The sequence below is a fragment of the Tremella mesenterica genome (assembly GCF_000271645.1).
Source record: "Tremella mesenterica DSM 1558 unplaced genomic scaffold TREMEscaffold_3, whole genome shotgun sequence".
In the NCBI taxonomy this organism is placed as follows: Eukaryota; Fungi; Basidiomycota; class Tremellomycetes; order Tremellales; family Tremellaceae; genus Tremella; species Tremella mesenterica.
The window spans coordinates 1,247,355-1,270,039 of record NW_006711227.1 but is presented as its reverse complement, the minus strand read 5'-3'; the positions used below and the strand labels follow the sequence as shown (position 1 = coordinate 1,270,039).

Sequence of the window (22,685 nt, the reverse complement as noted above, 5' to 3'; positions counted from 1 at the left end):
CAACATAGGATTACAGCTACGTACCGCTCACTTGTCCTTACTCTTACCCTTACCTTTTCCTTTTCCTTTCTCCTTCGATCTACTCGGTCCCGCGGGATTGGTGTGGAGGCTACCGATGACCGAAGGTAGATCGAGAGTCTCAGACGGGAACGCAGTAGAGAGAGAAGCATTCCATGCCCGATTCATAGCCCCAAAGAAGTCACCGAAGTCCTGGACATCTCGAGCAGCTTGCATGCTCGGAGTCCTCCACAGAGAACGTATGGTCCGTAGACACTCGAAGGGAAGACTGAGGAGGTCTAGAGCAGTCTGGGCGGAAGCTGGGACACGAGAACTACTACGGCGACCTAACCAGTCAAGGGACGGTGGTGGCTCATACGCCATAGGAGTGACTAGGAAGGGGGTGTCGAACAGTCTTCGGCGAACATCGGCTATCTCAGTAAGGCTTCGGCGAGAGACGTCCGCTAACCTTGTCCTTGCTTCGTCGTCCAGAGCCCCAGTGTTGACTACATCTACTAACGCCGCAGTAAGATTGTTTAAAGCGTTAGCTTGACGAGAAGAGAAGTCAAGCAGGAGAGATGTATCATTTCGGGCGGCCTCAAGCTGAGTAGTGAGACCGAGGACGAGAGAACGATAAGTGGCGAATTCCTTTTCGTCCTCAGGAATACGGACGTCCAGGGAGATACGAGGGTGGACGAGGGACAACCGGGGAGCAGAGGGACCAGCACGCTGAGTATCTTCACCTTCCACATCACCATCATTGAAGGCAACCTCCTTCTCTTTAGATTTCCCTTTTGATTTCTTTAAAGAAGACTTCGGTGTCTTCTGGGGAGCAGAGGTGTCACGAAGTGACAAGACAGTTTGATAGTGATAGTAATAGGATGGGTTGGGTATTTAACCAGCGACCGGCGGTATGCAGTAACCGCCGGTTAATAGGCCTTTTAGCGCAGTGGTTTAGACCACTGTCTCTGAAGGGCACTGTTATATCGTCCCAATGCTGGTTAGTTGGTCTCGTGACAGATTAACCGGCGGTTACGGGTAGGATCCTGGGTTCGACTCCCAGGGTGGGCTGGGTCGTGCTCAGTCCCTACTTGGAAAACCTCCCTCTCGGAGAAAGTTTTCGGCCTATCGTGCCCATCCCTGTTGGGGCCCCAGATGGGGCTGAAAGGGAAGGCATAATGTCACGAAGTGACAAGACAGTTTGATAGTGATAGTAATAGGATGGGTTGGGTATTTAACCAGCGACCGGCGGTATGCAGTAACCGCCGGTTAATAGGCCTTTTAGCGCAGTGGTTTAGACCACTGTCTCTGAAGGGCACTGTTATATCGTCCCAATGCTGGTTAGTTGGTCTCGTGACAAGAGGGAGGGGTGACGGGAGGGGCCGCCGAAGTGGCCGGAGGAACAGAAGGACGCCGACTTCGGGTGCTGTGAGCCGGGGGAGAAGCTACCACTGGAGAGGACGGACGTGGCGCCGAAGGACGAGAGGCCGAAGAACGAGAGGCCGAAGGACGGGAGACCGAAGGAGCAGAGGCCGAAGGACGGCGAGAAGACGAAGGAGGAACAGCCGGGAGACGTGATGGGCCGGCCACAGGAGCGAAGGGCGACGGCGACGGAGGCGACGGGCGGAGGTCCGGCGAAGTACGGCGAACCGACCGGAGAGACGAAGGAGGTACCCGCGAGCGGGGGACAGACGCTGGAGTCTGAGGAGGGGGGAAGGGCGAAGAGTCGGAGGGACGGGGCGGGATGTCCCGGGCAGAGGAAACAGGACAGAAGGAGCAGGGGCCAGACGTGCATGAAGCACAACGGAGGGCCTTGTTGTGTGGCCTGACTGCCTTGAGGCAGGGCCAGTTTGGACGATTATACGTGATAATCTCACGTCTACTAATTAGCAGGAGTAACTTCGGCGTAGTACGAATAGGTGGACTCACCGGCAACGATCACACGCTTCGTCAACACCAACTGCGATCCAACAACCAGGCTCGGACTTCATCTTCTCCCACAAGTACTCTTCTTCCCGCAGTGATCTCTTCACCCGTTTGGGCGAAGGCTCCCCTCTGGGAGAAGGGGGGGGAGCAGCGACGGGGGCGGCGGCAGCAGGACCGGCGGCGGCAGCAGGAGCGATGGCGGCAGCAGCGGCGATGGCGTTGGGGGGGGGGAGAACCCCGGAAGAGGAAGAAGAAGAGGAAGAAGAAGAAGAGGAAGAAGAAGAAGAGGAGAGGGAACGGCGTCGTTTCTGGCCCACAATTTGAGCAGGGGGAGGGGCAGGAGCGGCTGCGAGTTAGCAATGTCTTGGAGAGCTAAAGAACAGATAAACAAGGCCAAGTTCGGCGAAGGTGTGAGAGGTTGGACGAAGAACTCACGCTCAGGACTATCTACGTTGTTGTCCTCTACACTAACCGCCACCATATCATCATCCGAGTGTTCCTCTAACTCGGTTTCACCCTCCGACACGATTCTATCATCCTCATCACTATAATCACCCCCTTTTCCTTCGAAGTCTGACTGATCGTCCGACTCCGAACCACTGGGCGACTCCTGGTCGGAGGAGGACGGAGACTCACCAGGACGAAAGGCGGGCGTCCTGCGGCGAGGGCTGGCGGCAGGAGGGGAAGCAGAGCGAGAACCAGGAGGAGGAGAAGCAGAGGGAGAACCAGCGGGAGGACCGGCGGGAGGAGAAGCGGAGCGAGGAGGCGGGACATCGCCAGACGGCTCCCCCAAAGAAAGGGTGCCGAGGCCGAGGGAGGAGACTTGGCGAGATCTGTCGCCGAAGGAAACTGAACATCAGCCAAGTCCGGCGAAGTAAGGTAAGTGTCGAGGAATAACTCACGAGCAGACGACACCATACCACCAAAGTTCCTCATGGCGGCGAAAGGGTTAGAGGTGGGAGTAGGAGGGGCCATGACGTTAAAAATACTTAAAGAAATAAAAGATGATTCAAGGTAACAAATCTGTTTTCTAGGTAAGAGAGATAGAAAGTTTTGAAAACAGATGGGAAAAAGAGAGAAGCTCGACGAACTGCTCAGTATTTAGTATAATCAAACCTAAACCCTCGTCGTCAACATGCAGCAAACTTCGCGTTTCATCAACAAAAGGCATCGCAGGGACGATCAAAATTCCCACGCTATAGTGTCTCATCTCAATATAAGCGAGGGTTACTTCGACAAACAACGGTGTTGTTCGGCTGCCATTCAGGAAGCGTGTCTCACCTACAAAAGACACAGGGCTTCTTACGGCAAACCTCGACGAAGTTAGGGGAGTCTCATTGTCGGGTTTTGGAGTGAAAGGAGGCCCAACTACGAAGTGCGGCGCAAAGAGCAGAAGGGTGAAGGATGGTCATGGGGAGGGAGAGAATGGGGGTACTACGCTGCTAAGTTCTCTTGACACGACAGAGGTGTAATCGCTCACGAGGACGTTCACGGCTAAAGAAGGGGGCGACTGTCACGAACTACGTCGCGACACCTCGATTACTCCACCAACAATGACCCTCCTTTGGCCATCAAAACCCCATCACGCCTTAACCTCTTTACTCTACACGTAACTCAGGACTTCTGACACCAAGTACGGCGAAGTTAGACGGAGTTAGGCTAAGTAGGAACAATGGGAGCAGAAGTACGGCGAAGTTAGACGGGGTTAGGCTAAGTAGGGACAATGGGAGCAGAAGTGCGGCGATGTTAGGCGGAGTTAGGCTAAGTAGGGACAATGGGAGCAGAAGTGCGGCGATGTTAGGCGGAGTTAGTCGAAGGAGGAAGAGGATGGCCGAGGGCTCGGGGAAGTTGGACGAAGTGCGTTGAAGTACGTCAAAGCGCGAGAGGGTTGGATGAACGTCTAGGAGGAGTAGATAATATTAGCTGAGAAGATCGCTGAAGAACTTCAGCGATCCTTGATTGTTGTCAGTAGTAAAAGACAAATAGAGATAGCTATACATCGAGATACATCGCCATCAATAGAACAAAGCCTTAGTGAGAGTAACTACGCCGAAGTACGCCGTAGTTACACTCCTTTCGACGTCTGCGCCCTCCTGGTTGGGTGAGACATCGACTCAGAAGCGTGAAGTTAGCCGAGGTTCGTCGACCGTCGGTCTATAAGGAAGAAGTTGCTCGACGGCCGTGACAATTTGATAAACAATCATACTCAGTCTCAGTCCAAAGTCAAGACTGTCTGTGCATATAGGCGAATGTCAGTGCGCATGGAAGAATGTGATACTTATGAAATGGAAGAATACTTTGAACACATCTATAAGGCTTCACCGGTCAGATCTTTGGCCGGGCTTGCAGTTGATATCAATATTGCCAAAGCTCTTCAGAGTCTTGCTACTGAGTTCAAGCCCACTAGCCATGATCTCAAGTATTCACTTGACTTTGAACCGCGGCGCAATTTAAATACCACCTTGGACGGTCGGGTATGGGTACCTCCTCCTCCTCCCACCTTTGAGGACGTCCTCAGCAGCGGTACAGCTTGGTCATAATTCGACAACATGCATCATCAACATAAGTAGTAGTGGGATCAGCCGAATACGTAGCAGAGGTAGCAACATCCTCCTTTTCAGGGGTGACTGATGATCAAAATCTGATCACGTCAGGAGCCGAAATGCCACGCGCCAGATTACTCGTAGGTCGTAGGTCGTTACTTGGTAACAGTGTATCCAAGGAGATGGGTGGGTCACCTTGGAGATAAATAAAAGTGAGAAGTAAGTAGGACGTCCACTTGGGGCACCCCCCTTTTCTCCTTGGGGCACGACATGCCACAAACCCTGAACCCAAGTTCATAGGCCCGGCGTTACTGAAACGCCGACCAGCATCGCGACGCAACATGTCTGCTCGCTACCTATCAACCTGTCCTCACCATCACAACTCTCTTTATCGTCAATTCACTAGTAAACTCACGCTCTTTTTCACACCCGCAGTCTCTACTCGTGTCAAGGATCATTTTGGTACTCTTCTCACTCTTTTACGACTTCTTCTCACCAACTTCTGGCCCTTCGCTTCTTCACCTGCGCTACCCATCAAATTGCTATAACTTCTTACAAGCAATCGTGGTACTCTTTCGTCCTCTTGACACTGTTTTTCTTCTCTCTGTGAGTCTGTGAGTACTTGTTTCATTATCAGAAGTGAGATTTTGACTTCCTAGGACCTCTCATCATCATCCTCGCCACCCCCCCTCTCCCACCTACTCTCCCTCCTCTATCCTCTCAACATCGGCCTCCCTATCCCTCCCAGGGATTTTCTAGACATCCCTATGGGTCATATTATCCTCCTGGACATTGATAGTATGAACTATGCATGGAAATGACCGGAGTTGACATGGTATAGCTAATACTGACATTGGCGATGTAAGAGAAGAGTGAGCAATCAGAGGTCGCGGGATTTTAGTAACGCCGGGCCTATGAACTTGGGTTCAGGGTTTGTGGCATGTCGTGCCCCGAGGAGAAAAGGGGGGTGCCCCAAGTGGACGTCGTAAGTAGGCAAGTCCATCTTGAGTCCTTGCGGGATGTCTTTCAAGAACATCTTGCTTCTCTTCCTAAATTTCAAGTCAAGATACCGACAGAGGAGACCACTTCATCTTGAGGTCGAATCTGATGGTCGATATACACTTGAACATCTACACTGCCAACGTTACCCCCGAGATCCCCAAGAATGAAATGATCGGATCTGACTATTTCCTCTTCTGTCCTTTGCACGGATGTGAAAAAATCTCGGCTTTCGGCGATTGGACGTATCGGTCACGGCCACACGGCCACACGGCCTCGACGCAAGCCATGGCCATTGAATCTGGTCAACCGGTCAACCAATAACGTGAGAAACTTTCACACTCCATAGTAGTCGAGAACAGTACACGAGAATGATCGATGCGGATGCTCTCGACGGCCGTGAACCGAGAACGACAAGGGAACGAGCCACGATCTGATCTCACGGACGATCTCGAAGTCGGAGTTAACATACAACTTCGATGTATAATCGCCATCGGGTGGTAATGATACTCCCTTCCGCGCTTTCTTGGAATACTACTGATATCTTTACACTACTGATGTCGACAACTGAACCTATAGATCCTCAGGTAGAAGTTACACATACTGATGAAATAAGAGAAGAATTATATCCTTCCCAGACCATCACTCATATGATCGAGTTTAAGGACGAAAACCGCCCGACCCTAACTATGGTATTAAACTTCGACATCCGTACAACTTTCAATTGGACAACCTCGGACGTTCCTGAGAAAAGTAAAATAAATCCACATCATGGTCAAATACAAGCTTTCATCAATTCCGATGTAAGTTATCCCACAATCCTCTGATCCTCTTCCAAAATACCCTGGTTATAAATAATGTATAGTATAGACAGGGCATGTGATACCGTATTCCATGACCTAGCTGATGAAAAAAGATAAAAGTCAAATTTGAAGGGACCAATGTGGAAGAAAATACAGAACCGTTCATATTTCCATATCAACCTACCTCTCGGATCAACTTGGACGATATCCTGCAGTCCGTTACGGAACGCAAATCTGTGAGCGAGTGGGCGCAACGGATCGCCGACGCTCATGATTACAGTTGTGATCATCGAAGTGAGTTTAAAATCGTATCAGAAATTCGCGTAATTTTCCCAGAGGCGTATAACAATATGAGTACTCCTGAATGGCTCGAGGCGAAGGAGGATGGTGGAGTGTGGGTGATGATTTGTGTAGCCGGAACTGCTGTCGCAGTTGTCCAAGGTCTAGCACACTCTGAAGGTATAATCTCGACCCAGGGTCCTAGAGAGCATCCTGTGATGAAGGCAATCGAGGTGTTGGTTTCAAAAGTAAAGGTCAAGGAATCCTGGGGATCCTCGATCATTGAAATGGAGCACGCCTACAGTGGTTATGTAGGTGGTTTGATCAAAAAAGCAATGGAAAAGTATCAAGCGGCCACCACTGAAAACTTTCAAGCCGCGATGGATTCCATATTGGGATGGCGACGACCATCTAGCTTGGCATCCACTTCCCAGAAAACGAATAAGGGGTAACCACAATCTCTCCTACGATCACTCACTGCGTCGTGGCCGAGGAAAGGCAACGGATGAGGGAATGCGATTAACGGCAAGTCAATTCAGGACCATGAGAATCATGTCGTTCAAATGTTCCAATAGCGACCCATTTTTGTGGTCTGCCGATGTGAGGAGGGACTTCGTAAGGGGCGTGGAGATGGCAACATTGTACATCTTCCCCATTCATCATATTATGCGAGTCAGTCGAGGAATGAGAGCTGCAATACTCTTCAGCCACGAGGTTCGATAGAGATTGCATTCATTAGATCGATATTCCCCCGACGACAGCAATCGTACTATATCCGTAAGGTCGTCTGATGTAGTCGGGTCACAAGAGCCAACAAGGCCACATTCTCACTTCCAGCATTACTGATGATCAGCATCTTGTCATGAAACGAGATGAAGTATCACCAGCCCGGGAGGTGAAGATGGAGATGAGTATGAAGAGACTTACTAAGTCACAGCATCCAGATGAAGTTTGGTATGATGATTAAAGTTGATCTCGAATTTACTCAGCACCGTCCATCTTTGGTTCGCTTTGGCAGGATCTGATTCCGTCGTAGGATCAGCGAGGAACTTGGAGAGAGCGGCGTTGAAGGAAGATTGGTATGAAACAAAAGCCGACATTGTCGCCATGAGTTTTGCGTAGACCTGATGATAAGTCACACCTTTCGACAATCTCCAGTGAAAGACTAGCATGTCTTAGCATCTGAGGTAGAAAATGACCATACACCAATCATCAAAGTCAAGACAATGTGTGTATCGAAGAGTCTCTGAATAAGTATGAAAGTGAAGGAGAGAGTTGACGAAAACCCACTCCAAGCAATTTTGACGTCGTCAACATACACTGTTTCAAACACGTATCTAAAAAGTCGACGTGATCCCTCATGAGTTGATCCACCGTTTGAACTTTAGACAATTTCCCTTCTAACGATTTCCAATTCGTCTCCAGCACTTCAACTGTGGCGAAAGCCAACACTTGTCTGACGAAAGCTAACATACGAGCACGAAGGGAAAACACGCGCATCTTCCATTTCTCCATATCCTCATCATTGGAATGGTTTCGCCATGGAGGAGCTTTATGTTCGAGCCACATGGCTGATAGAGCCGACTCGAGGGCATTAAGGTGAAGGAGGAACCGGAAGATGAGTTGGTATCTCGTGATTGTTTTTCGCGAGATGACGAGTGAGAGAGGGAATTTGACCGAGTAATCGAATGCTAAAGCGTCGAGGGCTAGGTATCAGCTTTGTTGCTCTCCTCCAAAAGATCATCCAATAGCTTATTGAGCAGAGATAGCCTTACCTATGAGTATCCGCTCTTTCCCCGATTTGTGAGATTGAGCATCATCGTCCCTTATCGCCTCTTCGGGCGCAAAATCAAGTTCGGCACCATCTGCCATACTACCTGTCGTACTGACAATCTTCATCAACCATTCGTATAAACCTTGGCTCGCCATGGTGACTTTGAGATCATCTTTATAGGGATCGAGCGAGCTAGAGCTGGCGGGATTGCGTAAAGCGAGATCAAGTAAAGATTGCAATTTGACCAAGGAAGCGGACTTTGCTGGTTTTTTCAATTCTGAACCTGCCAAATCGAGGAAGTTGGTCAAGAAATCGGATTGATCGAGGAAGAAAAAGTGTTTCATCGATCTGTCTCGTCAATACCGTCTACAGTCCGTAGCGTGAGCTGGACGAACCTCAGATGGGGTATCAACTCCTGTTCCTCCAACATAAGTCTGAGAAGGGTCTTGTTGGCGTATATGTAAGCATCCTCTATCCGCTTATAAAATCTGGACATTAGCCATGTGAGCGGAATAGGGCTCAAGGATGACTCACTTGGGTTCATTGATAACCACCATACCATCTTCCTCACTATCCACCTCGCCAGGCTTTTTGACCTCGATGCCACATTCCCGTACTACATTAAGGTATTTCCCCGCAAGAAGTATTTTGAATTTCCAAGGTTGAAGAAATGGAGGTATACAGGCACCTCCTGGAAGACGACCTGATCCATCTCGGACGTGAGGAGCAGCAGAGGCTAGTGTAGACTTTCCAGCGCTGACTTTGGAGGAAGATGCGATGGATGATCCGTCTCGTAACTAGTCACATATGAGCTCGAGCACGCGGATGGGAATGGACTCACCGTATATCGTCTCTCCCAATACTCGTCGGTATAATCGCTTTCCAAAACACCCTTAGTGATGTGTCCACTTTCCTTGACCATGAATTCATCATAGGGATCTGACAGATATCCTGTTGAGATCCACCGTGATAACATCTTTGAGTAAGGCTGAGAGGCATGTAACAACAAAGTGGAATGTAATGTCGACGCGGTGGGATCTCTGTAATGTCATTCATCTGCTATGTTTGGAGATGAATGAACTCACCCGCTCATCTTGGCGTCTCTCTCACAAATGACACCTAAAACCTCCCCTCCCAACACTGGTCCACTACTTCCCAGACCTTCCTGGGCGTTTAAATTCTTCATCAATCCCTTGAGTCCGGCGCCTCCCAACCCCAATTCTTCAGCCTTGGCATCAAATTCATCGTCAGATGATTCCTCAAGATCCGGTCCGCTTTCATCCGTCTCAAGCGCAAGACAGAGTGAAGAGAGCAGAGACATTGTGTGTAACGTGGGGTGGAGATGAAAATATAAGGTTTGAAGGGTGAAAGTAGAGGATGAAAGATATAAAGATTCCAGTTGAGCAGTAAGAACTCGGTATTCCTAAGTGGGGTTCAGCTCACCAGAAGTAGCTGGAGAAGGAGAGCTTACTTTTAACATCGACCGTATGCCACTACACAGGGCGTGACTGACCATACCAAATTCTGGACTACTCCTGTGCAGTGTAAGCAAAGTGACAAAGTGATATATATGATAACATACCTGAGCTCCATAGAAGCGGCGACGGAAGTGAAAAAGCTTGCGAGTGGTAATAAGCGTTCAACCAGCGATAAGAGTGAGGGGTCTGCAGTGTCAATTTCCCACGAGCTGTCAGGGGAATGACTTACCCAATGACGGATCCACTCTCCATTTGACACCTTGTAATCGTTGTGTAGCATCTAAGGGATCGTAATTATCATCATATCGTATCAATGTCCCTTCAACACCCTCCTTGTCAGCTAGGTTCACAAACAGACGATGTACACACCTGAAGCACAAACATCAGGTCCTCGCAGATCCAAGCCTCTTGGATCTCCAACGGAACGCCATCCAGCAATCTGACCTCTTTAGCGGTTCCTGACACAACTCCATTCACTAGAGATTCCTCTGCCGGGAGAGTTTGCGCTGGAGACCGTTCTGGCTCTTTGCCAGATCTATGTCGGGGTCTATCATCATCCTCAATAGTGGCTAAAGTCCGAGTGGAAGGAGGTTTGAAGGAACTTGATGATGCTCGAGATGTTTGAGATGATATTCGGTCTGTTTGACGAAAAGTTGATGGTCGTCTAGATGGACCAGGTTCGTTCTCTTTCGGTAATCTACTACGACCCTCTAGTGCGTCTATTTTTCAGTTTTACCCCACTAGTCCCCAGCAACTCCCTCCCATTTCTCCCTTGATACATCACCATAACACGCCTGATACCTCATGGCGAGCAAAAGCTACAATTGCGGCAAAGGCATGTCGATAACGACCATCACTCACCTTGTCTCCCAGGTAATTGTCCACCTTCCCCACTATGATCCAGCTCTTCGATAATAATTCCCGGTCTGACCTTCCGAACAGAAGCCAACGTCCCGGCGATCTGTTCGTATCAGTTCAAACTCTCCTCCTCGTCTCTCCAAAACCCGCAAGTCCATCATCAAAACCCACCTTGTTGATCTCCTTTTGGCTCAACGTCAACCGACTGGAGGTGCTCCGTTTGGCGGGTTTGGGGGTGAAGGGGACAGTCGCACTTGGTATTCTGGCCGACATTTTGGAGTCCTCCTACTTTCCGGATCTCTCCGATATCGAGGCGGTGTCTCTCTGAGTTTTATGCGAGTGGAGGTGAGTAGAATGGATGGATAGATGGCAGCTAGTTTGAGGGAGAGAGGGGGGGGGAATGTCCGAATCCGCGGTGTCCGTCGGAAAAAGCGCGTCGTCCATGTCCGTGCGACGCGTCAATGTGGCACTGTGGCAATGTGGCACTTTTCCCCTTCATCTCCTTCTCTCCAAATGTTCGAAAGCATCACCGTGACACCGAGTTGTCCAAAGGCCGAGAGCGGTGGAGTGGAGGGTCGAGACCCATGTACTTCAGTCTGGACAATGACGACGATCAAAGGGGTTAGTAAGATGAGACATACGGCCGCAGGGTGTTAGGATGAAAGGATACAGATCCGTTGTATCCATCCTTCCTTTCGACGGTAAAGTACGGGGGGAGGTGGAGTAGATGACATGTAGCTCACTCATATTTGGTCTCGTCTCTCTTTTCCTTGTGAGGAATGAGGCTATTTATAAAGTACTCAACAAATCAAATTTGAGTCAAAATCAAAAGGACCATTAAGGGATCATCGTGGATCAAGACGTCGAAAATTGGTGTACGAAATCGCATTGAGATTCTAGTAACGGGTATTTCGACAAGATGGAAGATCAAGCTAAGGCAGTGAAGATGGATAGTATCCGGTAAGTTGACATCAAGTCCTCATTCCCTTCTCACATCTCTCTGCTAGACATATTTAACCTCGAATCTCACTTCAAGTGACATTTGTCAGAGTACCCATGTCGAAAGATGACTCAAAATCCATCTGCTGACACATAGTTCGGACCTCAATGCACTTATCGCTGACATCGCCCTCAACTCCGACCTGCAACCAATTACGACTCCCTGCCTTGAATCTCCTCCCTCTCCCACGAAATCCTCCAAGTCGGGTAAAACCGCTAAAAACAAATCTCCCTTCTCTCGTCTGAAATTCAAGAAAAAAGGTTGGACTAAACTACCCGATTCGACCCCACTCGAAGTCCGACGCGGCTCCACCGACCCACTTCTCCGTCGAGGTTCCTCAGGCAGCGATACGACCTTGGTTGAAGACGTTGGCGAATCCGCCGCTGATCTTCTCGGCCAAATGGCGCCTCTCGTCTCTGCCCTTCAAACCCTCTCTCCGAAGATGTCGACCATCAAACCGATCCCAGCCGATCTTAGGGAGTTGTTCGATGAGGCATGTCAAAAGTTGACGGACTTGCTTGAGAAGAAGAGAGCGGGGGTTGAGGAAGGAAAGGGTGATGAGCTCGGGATGAGTCGTCTACTTCTTGATGCCTTGTTGAGGAAAGTACAAGCTGAACGATTGACCGTGGCTCGCGCAGCTAGCCCGTTGGTCATGCAAAGCGCCAATCCGTTCGTCATTCATGCTGCCGCACTAGGCTCGACATCGACGATCAGTAATGGTAGTGCGGCCAGTAGTATCTTGAATGGAGGAAGTAGAACTATCAGTTCTCCAGCAAGGATCGCGCCCGTCACCGGGACAAGTGCTGGGGGATATACGAGCTTTGCTAGTGCGAGTCAGAGTGGAGCTTGGGGGATGAATGTGGTCAGATTGGGAAGTTTTCAAGCTAGTGCATTGTTCAGCCCTAGTCCTATCGCGGTGCGCAGAGCTGTATGATGGATTCGAACTGTTCATCAATGGAAGAGATTGTATACCCATGTACTTTGTGAGTTGGAGGGTTTGTACGAAAAGTTTATGATGAGTGAAGTGAAATGTATCGTTGTCTTCACTGGTTTCATATTGTGTTATCTCGTTAGATCAGAGGTCCATCTCGTTCGCCTCTGTCAAATCTGCCCTCGTCAAAGTATCGTACTCGCTTCTCATCAACGCAATCTTTCTGTATCTTAGCTTAATAACGTACCAGTTTCTTGCCACCAAAGAATCGTCCATCGAGCTCCCTAGTTGCTCGCCATGCTCCAGCCATACCGGAATAGACAATGAAAATCCGCAGGCATTCTGAAGGATCTTCTGGGACTGGCTCTGCCATGTGCAGGACGACACGTTCGACGATACTGTATGTCAGTTTCGATTTCCTTTACAAACCTAAATGTGATGACGGGAGAAGGAGAGAGGCCCTGCACTGTACTTACCCGTAATTCGAACACTCCTCTCCAATTTCTTCTGACAACTCTTCGTCTACTTCCTCTTCATTGTCCACAATTCCTGTCAAAACAATCACCCTGCTCGCTTCTCCCAATCTCTCCTTTTCCACCCTCTGCCTCTCATCTTCGTTGGCATTGACGATCCGACCTCTGTTCGTCCCATGTTGCACCCATCGTCGATTAGCATTCTTCTCATTGGCCGCCGCCGCTTTTTGCCTCGCAACTGCCCGTTTGGACAACGGTTGATTAGGATCCGCAGGTTTGGGAGGAGCCACAACATGTTCTGCCGCAAGAGCATGGACGATACCAGTTGAAGACGCCCCTAGACCTTGACCCTCCTTGTGTCCAAGCCGGCGCATGTCTGATAATCAGCTGAAAGCTCATTGGTGGATTGTTTGACTCACGTCTTTCCGCCCATGTGCCTCCGGATCTGGTCGTCAGCAGAGTCACACATACTATAAGAGCAACACACCCTTCTTCCAATGGCGGTAACTCGCCGGCGGGTTTTGGGGCCAAGGCCGTGAGCTTGTCGGCGATGGCTTGAGCGGCCTGCCGCTTTTCCGCGATCAACTTGTCAATATCACTCGGCGGCGGTTGAGGTATCGGTACAGGTGGATCAGATGGTGCTGAGACGCTGGCAGGTGGGCTATGAACGCCAGACAGGTGTTGTGCGGAGTTTACTGGGAAAGAAGGAGGAGGCGGAGCTCCAGCCAGTGCAGAAGGGGGAGGAGGTATAAACCCAGATCGCATTCCCGGTGGCGGCGGCGGAGCTCCGGCCAACGCTGACAGCGGAGGAGGTACAAAACCTCGAGGTGGAGGGGGTGCACCTGCGAGGGCAAAAGCTGGCGGTGGAATGAAGGAGGAACTGGGAGGTGGTGGTGCTGCATCTTCTGGCGGAGGAGGCGGGGGATAGGACGGCATCGTCGCTAACTCCGCTGCAGATACCGACGCCTGGTCTTGAGGCTTTGCTTGCGACAGAGCCAGTCTACGGGCGTAGGCATCGTCCCCAGTTGATGCTTGTACCATAGCCGCTCGTCTAGCATAGGCATCGTCCCCGGTCATCGCTACGTCAGTCTTTTGTGGTGGATTCAGGGGGAGTGGTTTGGAGGATGCGGGAGGCGAATATATTCTCGGAGGGGCAAACATTTTTGGAGCTGAGATTTCAGCCAGACCTGATAATGAACACAATGACCTGCTCACCATCCCTCCTGGGAGCTTCTTCCTCGCTGTCCGTCTCATACTCGCTTCCAGAGCTGCTATCGCCCATCATCCGTCTGCTCTTCTCTGCCAAGGCTTTGGCCCGTTTCTCTTCCTTCAGTCGCCGGCGGTATTGTTGATACTCTGCTAGATCGTTGGGCCTATTGGGATCATATTGCTCTTCGGGATCGAACAGCTGGACGACCATAGACGGTAGTTCCAGCCGCTTCTATGACGCATTAGCCCATATCCATCAACACCTGGAAATTTGAACCCTCAAGTTCTCGGCCGTTTCAGTGTCATATATGTCGGATGGTCATGTTAGAATGCTAGTGGTTGAAAAGAACACACCTTCTTCTTCTTCTTTTTCTTCTTTGACCCATCCCCATCTCTGCCCCTTTTGCCCAACTCCGCCCTGGTGGGCTTCATCTTCAACGTCATCGCCGGAGCCCTTTCCAGCGGTTTCCCATCCGTACCAAAAGCCACCTCTTCTTTTGTCATGGATACAGGCGGTGAATCACGCACAACCGGAAGCGCAGCGTAGACTGTCGTCGGTCCGGTCGGACGAGGGATCATCGTTTTGGTCTTGGCTATGCGTGGTGCGAACTTTAAGGAGGCCGAGAATTCTGGCCCGGTGCTTTTGGGCATTTTGGCAGCCTGGACGGCAGAAGAGGAGGCAGCGGCAGCGGCAGGGGGGGTGGTGCCTTTTGGAGGAGGGCCTGTGAATATGAGCATACGTACGTTTATATCGTTGACAGACTCACCTGGGGGAGCAACTTCTGAAGGAGGGGGAGGGGGAGGAGCCGGATCGGCAGAGGTTGGTGACACGGAAGATGACCCGTTGTCGAGACCAAACTTGATACCTCCGTATAGCGACATGATTCAATCCGTTCTACACCGGTCACCCTTGAGCAAAGGGCGAGGGGTAGGGAGATATGGAGTGAAGTGGGGTGAAGAGGGTGAAAGGGCAGTAGTAAGGTAAGGTAGTAAGTGACAACGAAGTGAGCACGAAATTATTGATCGATTTAAAAGACGTCTTTTTATCAATTCAGACTTTGTCATTTGACTTTTCCTCCCATGTCTCTCACATCTGGGCTGTATGGTCTGTCTAGGGAATATTGGCAATCATGGAGCATATCAGATGGTGTACAAGACAACTTATCACCAGGAGAAGAATGGATAGGTTCTTGGTCCAATGTGGGCTTGTACAACGAGTGAGTTTACATGTTCCTTCTTTCCTCCTTTTTCTACATCTTCGGTCAGCCTATGAGGCAACTACGTTTTGAGGAGCGCAATGATTGATGATAAGAAACGACAAGATACCAGAGCTGCAAGTACTCACTGTCCATCTAACCACACATCGTCTCATTCTCATTCCCATCATCTCTGACACCCCTGTCGCCTCTTCATCCCGACATGCACCTCTGGGACTGTCCACTTTACTCAGTCATATTCGTCAGACCGAGTTTTACGCAGGTTTCATGCGTTCTTCGGCAAAGATAACACTTGCTCTCGGTCCACCCAATCCATCGACTACTACGTCCACTGGCAATGGTGAACCCGTCAAGTCTGTGTCTATAGACACGTACACCGATCAAGGATGGACGTGTGGGGTTTGTGGTTACTCCAATCCGACTGATGTGGGAATGGGTAAATGTGGACTTTGCGGAGTCCCATATTCTGTCTCACAAGCTGCTATGTCAAGTTTCTCCCAAGGACCATCGAGGACCTCGACGCCAACTCCTCGACCTATATCAACCATGTCTGCCACAGCTCCCCCGGAAATCTCTCAGATTTCGAGCGAAATCACTACATCGCTGGAAGAGGGCATTCCTTGTCCAGCGTGTACTTTTCTGAATCATACATCTATGACCTTTTGTGAGATATGCTCTACTCGACTGAAGACATCAACATCTCGGAAAGCAAATATCACCGGGCCTGACATGTCGGACCCAAGTGGCGGGAGAAGTCAAAGTAAGCAGGAGGTTGTACGTCTAAGCTTTCGCGGTGGGGGAGAAAAGGTGGCGTATCAGAAATTGAAGAGTGTTTTGACTCAAAAAGCCTGGGAGAAGTCTCAAAAGACAAGAAGGGACAAGGAGAATGGTGAAGTCAAGTCGGGGGCGGGTATAGGTGTGTCCAGCTCCGATCTAAAACCAGGGTGAAGCTGATATACAGATGGAATAATGAACACTCTATCACTCGACGCAAAGGAACAGGAAGAACATGTCAAGGAATCTTTCAGAGATCTTGAACTGCTCATGGTTCGTGCAGGAGAGATGGTTGGTTCTTTCTTCATCTATGTCGCAGACTCATGCAAGCCAGCTCCCCTTAGCGAGAGACACACGCTCCTCACTACATCATCTCCAAGTCACCAACAACCCTCACATGTAGAGTTATAAGTGACAATTCCCGGTGACGGATAGGGTGGGAGATGATAGAAGAATGGAATAAGTCACAAGTTGAATACGACTGACTTGACAGGTCCGGTTAGCTCAATCTCTCAGTGCCAAACTTTCAGCCTCCTCCTCTCCTTCAGAGTCCGAAACATCTCTCATTCACAATTCTCTCGTCCAACTTGGCCTTCCCGCACCCGCTTTGACACCTGATATGGTCTCTACGGATCGAGCGTATCATACCGGTCTAGCCAAAGAACTGGCACATCTCCTCCTTGGTAAAACAGGTGATGGGGGTTTGATGAATCAAGTAGGTAGAGGTGTGATAGGTTTAGATGAAGTATGGGGTTTCTGGATGAGAGCTAGGGGTGTTGGTGAGTTCACCGTCCAACCTCTTGCGCTCGCCCTCTTTGGATGTTACTGCCGTGGACACGACCCGATCGCGTTGATATTGCTTCACTTGACGACCTTTACCTGCAAGCCGATTGACGATATTTAGATATGGGTATATGAATGACACAGCTGATATGTAGCTCTTCTTCCACCTTCAACACTCATCTCCGTCCTTCCTTATCTAGCCACTCAAACTTCCATTCGTGATTTGACTCTTCCCAGTGGTCTAAGAGTATTACATACGAAATCATATGACCCCATTTCTATCCTTCATCGTATTCTCGTACTTCTCACTCCCTCTGCTCACTCTCCTTCTTCCGAGGTACTTACAGCCACATCCGCTCATAGTGATCCAGCATCTTTACCTCCGATCTTACCCACATCTCAAACTGCCGTGTCATCTTACAACTCAACCAATCTTTCTTCTTCCGACGAGGGAGGATTTTTAAGAGATAACGAGGGAGAATCACCAAGAACAGATAACGAGGAAGAATTATCAAGGATAAGTATCGAGGGAGAATCATCGAGAACAGATAACGAGGGAGAATCATCAAGAAGAGATAACGAAGGAAAATCATCAATGATAACAAACAAAGAAAAATACATAACCATAATACAATTATCTTTTTACGAATCTTTACCTATCGGATTAACACAAGAGTTGATGGAACATATCGAATTGTTACAAATACCCGAATCATCTTCTATCAGTGTTACATTAGGGGACGAACCTTCGAGAGTTGGTGGAACCCAGTTGGATTCGACGGAAATAAAAGGTTTAGTAAGGGATGATCAAGCTCAAGGAGGTGTTAGATGGTATCGAGATCTTATCACTCCTTGGATGTTATGATAGGTTCTTGTATGGTTCTTTGAACATTGTACTCGTACTGTAGATAATCTTGTACTGGTTTACTCTCTAGACATATTTTGTCATTGCATCTCTCACTCTTTTTCCTGTCATTGTCGATACCGTAAACGTTTGTTTCTACATATCATTTTTTTTCTCAAAGTATGTTTTTTTGTCTTCCTGTGACCTAGTTCATAGGCTGGATGGGAACGGTTTGTCACAGACTTCACAAGTGGGATGGGAAGAATTAACAGAATGGAAGAAACCAATCGACATGTTGAGAAACACCATTTTACGGATGAGACAATACGGATATTTTGATTGCATTCTTCTACATCATCATTGAGACATTATGATCTATTAATTTTAGTGTGACACATTCATAATCGGAATAACTGTGTTATTGAATTAGTGGAACATGGGACGCAAGAATGAGATGAAAGATTGATATTTGGTTGAAACTACTGCTGGTATTGTCATCTCATCAAAAGGGTTGGAGATAAGTTTACGTTTTATGCATTTCTCGAACGGATGAAGTATCCAAAAAAGTCAACCTATCATTTCCTTTTCCCCCTTCATTCTACACTTGTCAAAAACAGTTATGAGTTTTCAATACAAGTGATTTAAACCTTTTAAATCTAAACATCCCGACCTAATTCACTATAAAGACTACGATCGACAAATGAGTATCCTCTGATGCACTTTGACACAATTTCGTCGATATAACTTGTCTCATATCACTTTATCCATAAACCTTCCACCTCACTCCATCCATAAACCTTCCAATTCACTCAAAACCACACCATCAACACCTTTAACACCCACCACCCAATCTAATTCATCACCATGACCTGCCAACCAACCACTTTCCACAGGTCTACTGGCGAATTTCCAACCTTTACCATCCACACCTCCAGCTCCGAAACCCATTTTCTCTTCATTAAAAGCAGGTGATACAGTCCCATTCAAAACACTTAGAGTTTCCACTAATCTTCTACATAATATACCTAATGGATTATTCCTCCAATCTGTCGTTCCTCTTGTATTACCAGTGAATGAGATGACTCGTAATAAAATAGGTATGACACCTTTTATTTCTCTCATTTTCGCTCGAACAGATAAAGGTGAGAGGAAAGCTATTGAATATAAACACAAGGATAAAGTTTCGAAATGAGCTATGAAATCTTCATGATATTTCAATGATTCTTCTTGTCTTCTTGAGATAGGTAAAAGTTTAATGAGAGTTTCGAATAGAGATATCAATTCGTTTGAAGGAAGACGAGATAAGATTTCACGATTGGAATCACGATGCGTTAATTTACATAAGGCTTCAAGAGTTTTGTAAGTGCTGGGTGTCATACTAGGTGGAACGACAGATAAAGGGATTGGAGGTCCATAGAGTGGATTGTGAAGAGTTGTAGGATCAAGAGTTTTGGGAAGGGAGGAAGAGAGAAGTTTGAAGATTGTTTTGGTTGATGAGAATGAGAGTGAGGGTAAGTAGAATGAAAGGGAAAGATTGGAGAGGATTGAGATCACTTCTCGTCGGACTCGAGCTAGTTCAAGGATGGAAAAAGGTCGGGAAGATCGATCGGATGGACGGTTGTTGCTTGAGTGAGACGACTTTGAGTCTTTCTGTTCCGTACCCTCATCTGCGTCACAAGTTTGTACCGGTTTGTCGGTCGAATAAAGGTCATTTCCATTGAGATGTCGCGAAGATTCAAATTTATCCTTACTAGTTGACATGTCTTGTTGAAGGAGACGACCAAGTTGGAGTGGTATGGGCTTGTCGCGTTGAACGGATGCGGATGCGTAATTGGAAGAATAAAACCGACATAACCTCGAATCCGTTATCCTCGCCAGAAGATCAAAAATCCCAGGATACCTCGCCATGACTTCTTGATTCTCCACCATCATACTCAAATTCCTCAACAAGTTCAAACAACACAAGATGATATCAGTCCTCCCTCCGGTAGAGCAACGTCCTGTATCAAACCCCCATTCTTTGTCTCTGCCCATTCGTTCCAATTCTGAATACGTCAAATCCTCATATCGACTTTCTTCGTCCCCAACACTCTTACACCAGGTATCGTATCCATCTTCTCCGAACGCTGCCTCACAACACAGATCCACAATTTCCACGTAAATCTCTTGAAGATGTAACAAGGGTAGTCCCGCGATACCTTCGTCAGGATGGGGCATGGAAAGCATCGACATGACTGCCAAAGCATACCCTAGTTGATGGGGCAGCCGAGAGCGTAGGCTCATCAGGACAGCTTCCATGTCGACTATACCGAGTTCGTGCACTGATCGAGGGGTCTGATGAAGGTTATGTTTTGGAAAAGAGGATACGATGGCTCGTTCGTCCCATCCTGCTAAAGTCGGTTGAGGGAAGTGAAGAGGACGGTATTCAACTTTGTATCGAGCACGTTTGGGAGTCGGAGGACAAGGAGGAGAGGGATCTGGAACTGGTGCTGGTGCTGGAGTGGCCTGAGGAGTGGGGGTAGCTGGAACGGAACCCTGGTAGTCAGCACGAGGTCTGACAGCACCACTTTGTATGGGGTTGTACTCACGGATTTTGATTTGTTAGCTTTCGCACTATCCTTCTCCCTTTTGCGCTTTTTGGCACTGCCACTCGTTGGGCCTGCAGGTGAACGACTATTTGTCGACGTATCGATTTTGATAGGTGGAGGTACGTGCTTCGGATTATCCCCCTTGATTTTTGACGGAGCGGGTGAAGATCCATCGGGCAATGAAACGCCTATAGTGGAAGTTGCGGGGGAGGGGTGAGCAATCACGTTGACAGGCGTAGCGACCGCGGAGCCCGGCGTCGGCGCTTGTTGAATCGCCGAATGAGGATGGCCTTGCTGAGGCTGTTGTGATTGTGGAAATGTTGCAGGAGACGAATCGTTCTGAGCCGGTATGGGATTCTCCAGAGGTGATCTTCCAGCCATCAAGGCCGCCGCCGCTTGCTGCCTCTGAAGCAACGCCATCCGCTGTTTCTGCATATGCTGCTCAAATGGTCCAAGCCATGACCCATACGCCGCCAAGAGGTACTGAATTGGATTGGTGGTCATCTCTTGAGGTAACGAGACATCTATCGAGAGAGGTCTAGGTAACGGGATAGGTTGTGGTAATGGGTTCGGAATATTCTTCGCGGTCAACAAAGTTTGCCAGAACGGACCTTCGGGAGGCATCTTCGATATATTCGTTATGCCGCCAGATCGCAAGATGGCCATGAAGAACTCCATCACGTCCAGCCAAACGTCGCCGAGTTTGAGAGCACCCTCTCGCTCACCATTGAATATGGGGGTGGGAAGAGGAAGATTCATCTGTTTGTGATAGCCGGCGAGAGAACTAAGAAACTGTCGTCGTTGATCCGCTGGACCCGGTCGGTTGGGCGGACGGACGGCTCCTGTTTGCGCGGGCGGTCGGACTTGTTGAGCGGACCCCATGTCGCGTTGTTGGTGAAATTGGTCCTGATTTCCCGTGCCATTGCTTGACATGGGCGCGCCGTTGCTGTTGGAAAGGGGAGGACGGGCGACAGGAGACTGGGTGGGAGCCAATGGGTTGTGGGGGAAAGCTGAAGGGGATCTGGAAGGTCCTGCAACGGCGTTTTGTTGATCAAGAGGTAAAGATGTACTGGCAGTTGCAGGGGATGGGGCAGTGATAGAAGCGGGGGAAGGAGCACTGATAGGATGAGAAGTTGAGTTTGGTCGCACACCTGGCGGAAGGGTGCCAGACGTTCTTCTCGCTTTAGCAGATTGCAGAGCCTGGAGCTGATATGGTCAGTTCAAGTCTTCCAAGTTGAACGACAAAAAGACGAACCTGTTTCATAATGGCCTCTTGATTCGCGCCGGGCATTTTGCTCAACATCATTCCGTTGACAGCACTGGCAACTCCCCAATCGTTCCCGGAGCCATTCATACCGAGTTGAGTAGGGTGAGGGTCCACTGACTGACGCTGCATACTGGACTGGGTAGACTGGGCGGGCAAGAGCCTAGCTTGAGAGGACTGAGGGCCAGATGAGGCATGACCGGCTGAGCCGTTGGTCGACGACGGAGGGGGGAAGGAGATGGAGGGGTTTGACAGACCGTTGGCATGGGGTGTATGAGAAGAAGAAGTCGAAGGTTGGACTACCGCAGTAGATGGAGGACGTTTGGAGTCTGTCATCTGGGTTGACATCCCACGAGTTGACTAATGGGTCAGTATGACCGACATGGCTTTGTGAGAATCAACCAGTGGCACTCACCTGTCACCTCTGGAAACTACGAAGGGAGTGGACTACCTCCACTCTGATCGTTGGCTGGCCGTTTGACGACTACGGATGCAAGTACTTTGCGGACGTGACGTGCACGCGTCGTCGATACGAGACAAACCGGGTGGAGGTGAGGTCTCGGGGGATCGATCACTTTTTCCTTGCTCTCCCAACTTCCTTCGCCGGATGGAAGAGAGGGCGGGGGAGGGAGGGACGACGCCAAGGGGACAGAGGCAGGCCAGGTCAGAGGGCCAGAGGCCAGAGGGGAGAAGCGTGGGATGGGACACGTCGTTTTTCCTGGTCACGTCAGAGATTGGGAATCGGAAGATCTAGATCCGACGGGGTTAAACGGCCCGAAAGGCCAAGCTTGCGGTTGCGGTTCGCAGAAAAGTGGGTGGGTGGGTCTGATCTCGACCAGTGGCCAATGGACCTTGCCGTCAGAACGGTACGGCGTTGAATTTGGGGATCGGGGCGCGTTTCAGGATCTCGTACGGCTGAATCACTCTTTGACTTTGATTCGACTA

At 49.3% G+C, this 22,685-nt stretch overlaps 7 protein-coding genes across 7 annotated transcripts; 3 read left to right on the top strand and 4 right to left on the bottom strand.

Annotated features, from left to right (window-relative positions):
• Positions 1–27: 27 nt before the first annotated feature.
• On the bottom strand, positions 28–2,898 carry TREMEDRAFT_61221 (uncharacterized protein; the record flags this gene model as incomplete). Its single annotated transcript, XM_007003498.1, has 6 exons — positions 28–788; positions 1,464–1,876; positions 1,927–2,269; positions 2,359–2,496; positions 2,560–2,772; positions 2,826–2,898. 6 exons carry the CDS (start codon positions 2,896–2,898, stop codon positions 28–30), a joined length of 1,941 nt encoding a protein of 646 aa, XP_007003560.1.
• Positions 2,899–5,573: 2,675 nt separating this feature from the next.
• TREMEDRAFT_61220 (uncharacterized protein) lies at positions 5,574–6,999 on the top strand (the record flags this gene model as incomplete). The annotated part of the gene is made up of 4 exons (XM_007003497.1): positions 5,574–5,769; positions 6,045–6,268; positions 6,382–6,562; positions 6,584–6,999. 4 exons carry the CDS (start codon positions 5,574–5,576, stop codon positions 6,997–6,999), a joined length of 1,017 nt encoding a protein of 338 aa, XP_007003559.1.
• A 317-nt stretch (positions 7,000–7,316) lies between these two features.
• Positions 7,317–10,930, bottom strand: TREMEDRAFT_71360 (uncharacterized protein; the record flags this gene model as incomplete). Its single annotated transcript, XM_007003706.1, has 14 exons — positions 7,317–7,389; positions 7,475–7,671; positions 7,838–8,253; positions 8,323–8,669; positions 8,717–8,809; positions 8,856–9,118; positions 9,163–9,361; positions 9,407–9,744; positions 9,793–9,856; positions 9,904–9,985; positions 10,029–10,128; positions 10,169–10,518; positions 10,661–10,760; positions 10,829–10,930. 14 exons carry the CDS (start codon positions 10,928–10,930, stop codon positions 7,317–7,319), a joined length of 2,724 nt encoding a protein of 907 aa, XP_007003768.1.
• Positions 10,931–11,576: 646 nt separating this feature from the next.
• TREMEDRAFT_61218 (uncharacterized protein) lies at positions 11,577–12,591 on the top strand (the record flags this gene model as incomplete). The annotated part of the gene is made up of 2 exons (XM_007003496.1): positions 11,577–11,617; positions 11,754–12,591. The coding sequence occupies 2 exons, from the start codon at positions 11,577–11,579 to the stop codon at positions 12,589–12,591; spliced, it is 879 nt and encodes a 292-aa protein (XP_007003558.1).
• A 136-nt stretch (positions 12,592–12,727) lies between these two features.
• Positions 12,728–15,152, bottom strand: TREMEDRAFT_68179 (uncharacterized protein; the record flags this gene model as incomplete). The annotated part of the gene is made up of 7 exons (XM_007003640.1): positions 12,728–12,790; positions 12,836–12,986; positions 13,065–13,437; positions 13,481–13,702; positions 13,904–14,230; positions 14,277–14,499; positions 14,625–15,152. The coding sequence occupies 7 exons, from the start codon at positions 15,150–15,152 to the stop codon at positions 12,728–12,730; spliced, it is 1,887 nt and encodes a 628-aa protein (XP_007003702.1).
• Positions 15,153–15,754: 602 nt separating this feature from the next.
• TREMEDRAFT_28670 (uncharacterized protein) lies at positions 15,755–17,909 on the top strand (the record flags this gene model as incomplete). Its single annotated transcript, XM_007003139.1, has 5 exons — positions 15,755–16,403; positions 16,449–16,552; positions 16,755–17,040; positions 17,200–17,381; positions 17,721–17,909. The coding sequence occupies 5 exons, from the start codon at positions 15,755–15,757 to the stop codon at positions 17,907–17,909; spliced, it is 1,410 nt and encodes a 469-aa protein (XP_007003201.1).
• A 759-nt stretch (positions 17,910–18,668) lies between these two features.
• Positions 18,669–22,076, bottom strand: TREMEDRAFT_61215 (uncharacterized protein; the record flags this gene model as incomplete). Its single annotated transcript, XM_007003495.1, has 3 exons — positions 18,669–20,423; positions 20,477–21,682; positions 21,732–22,076. The coding sequence occupies 3 exons, from the start codon at positions 22,074–22,076 to the stop codon at positions 18,669–18,671; spliced, it is 3,306 nt and encodes a 1,101-aa protein (XP_007003557.1).
• Positions 22,077–22,685: the final 609 nt, after the last annotated feature.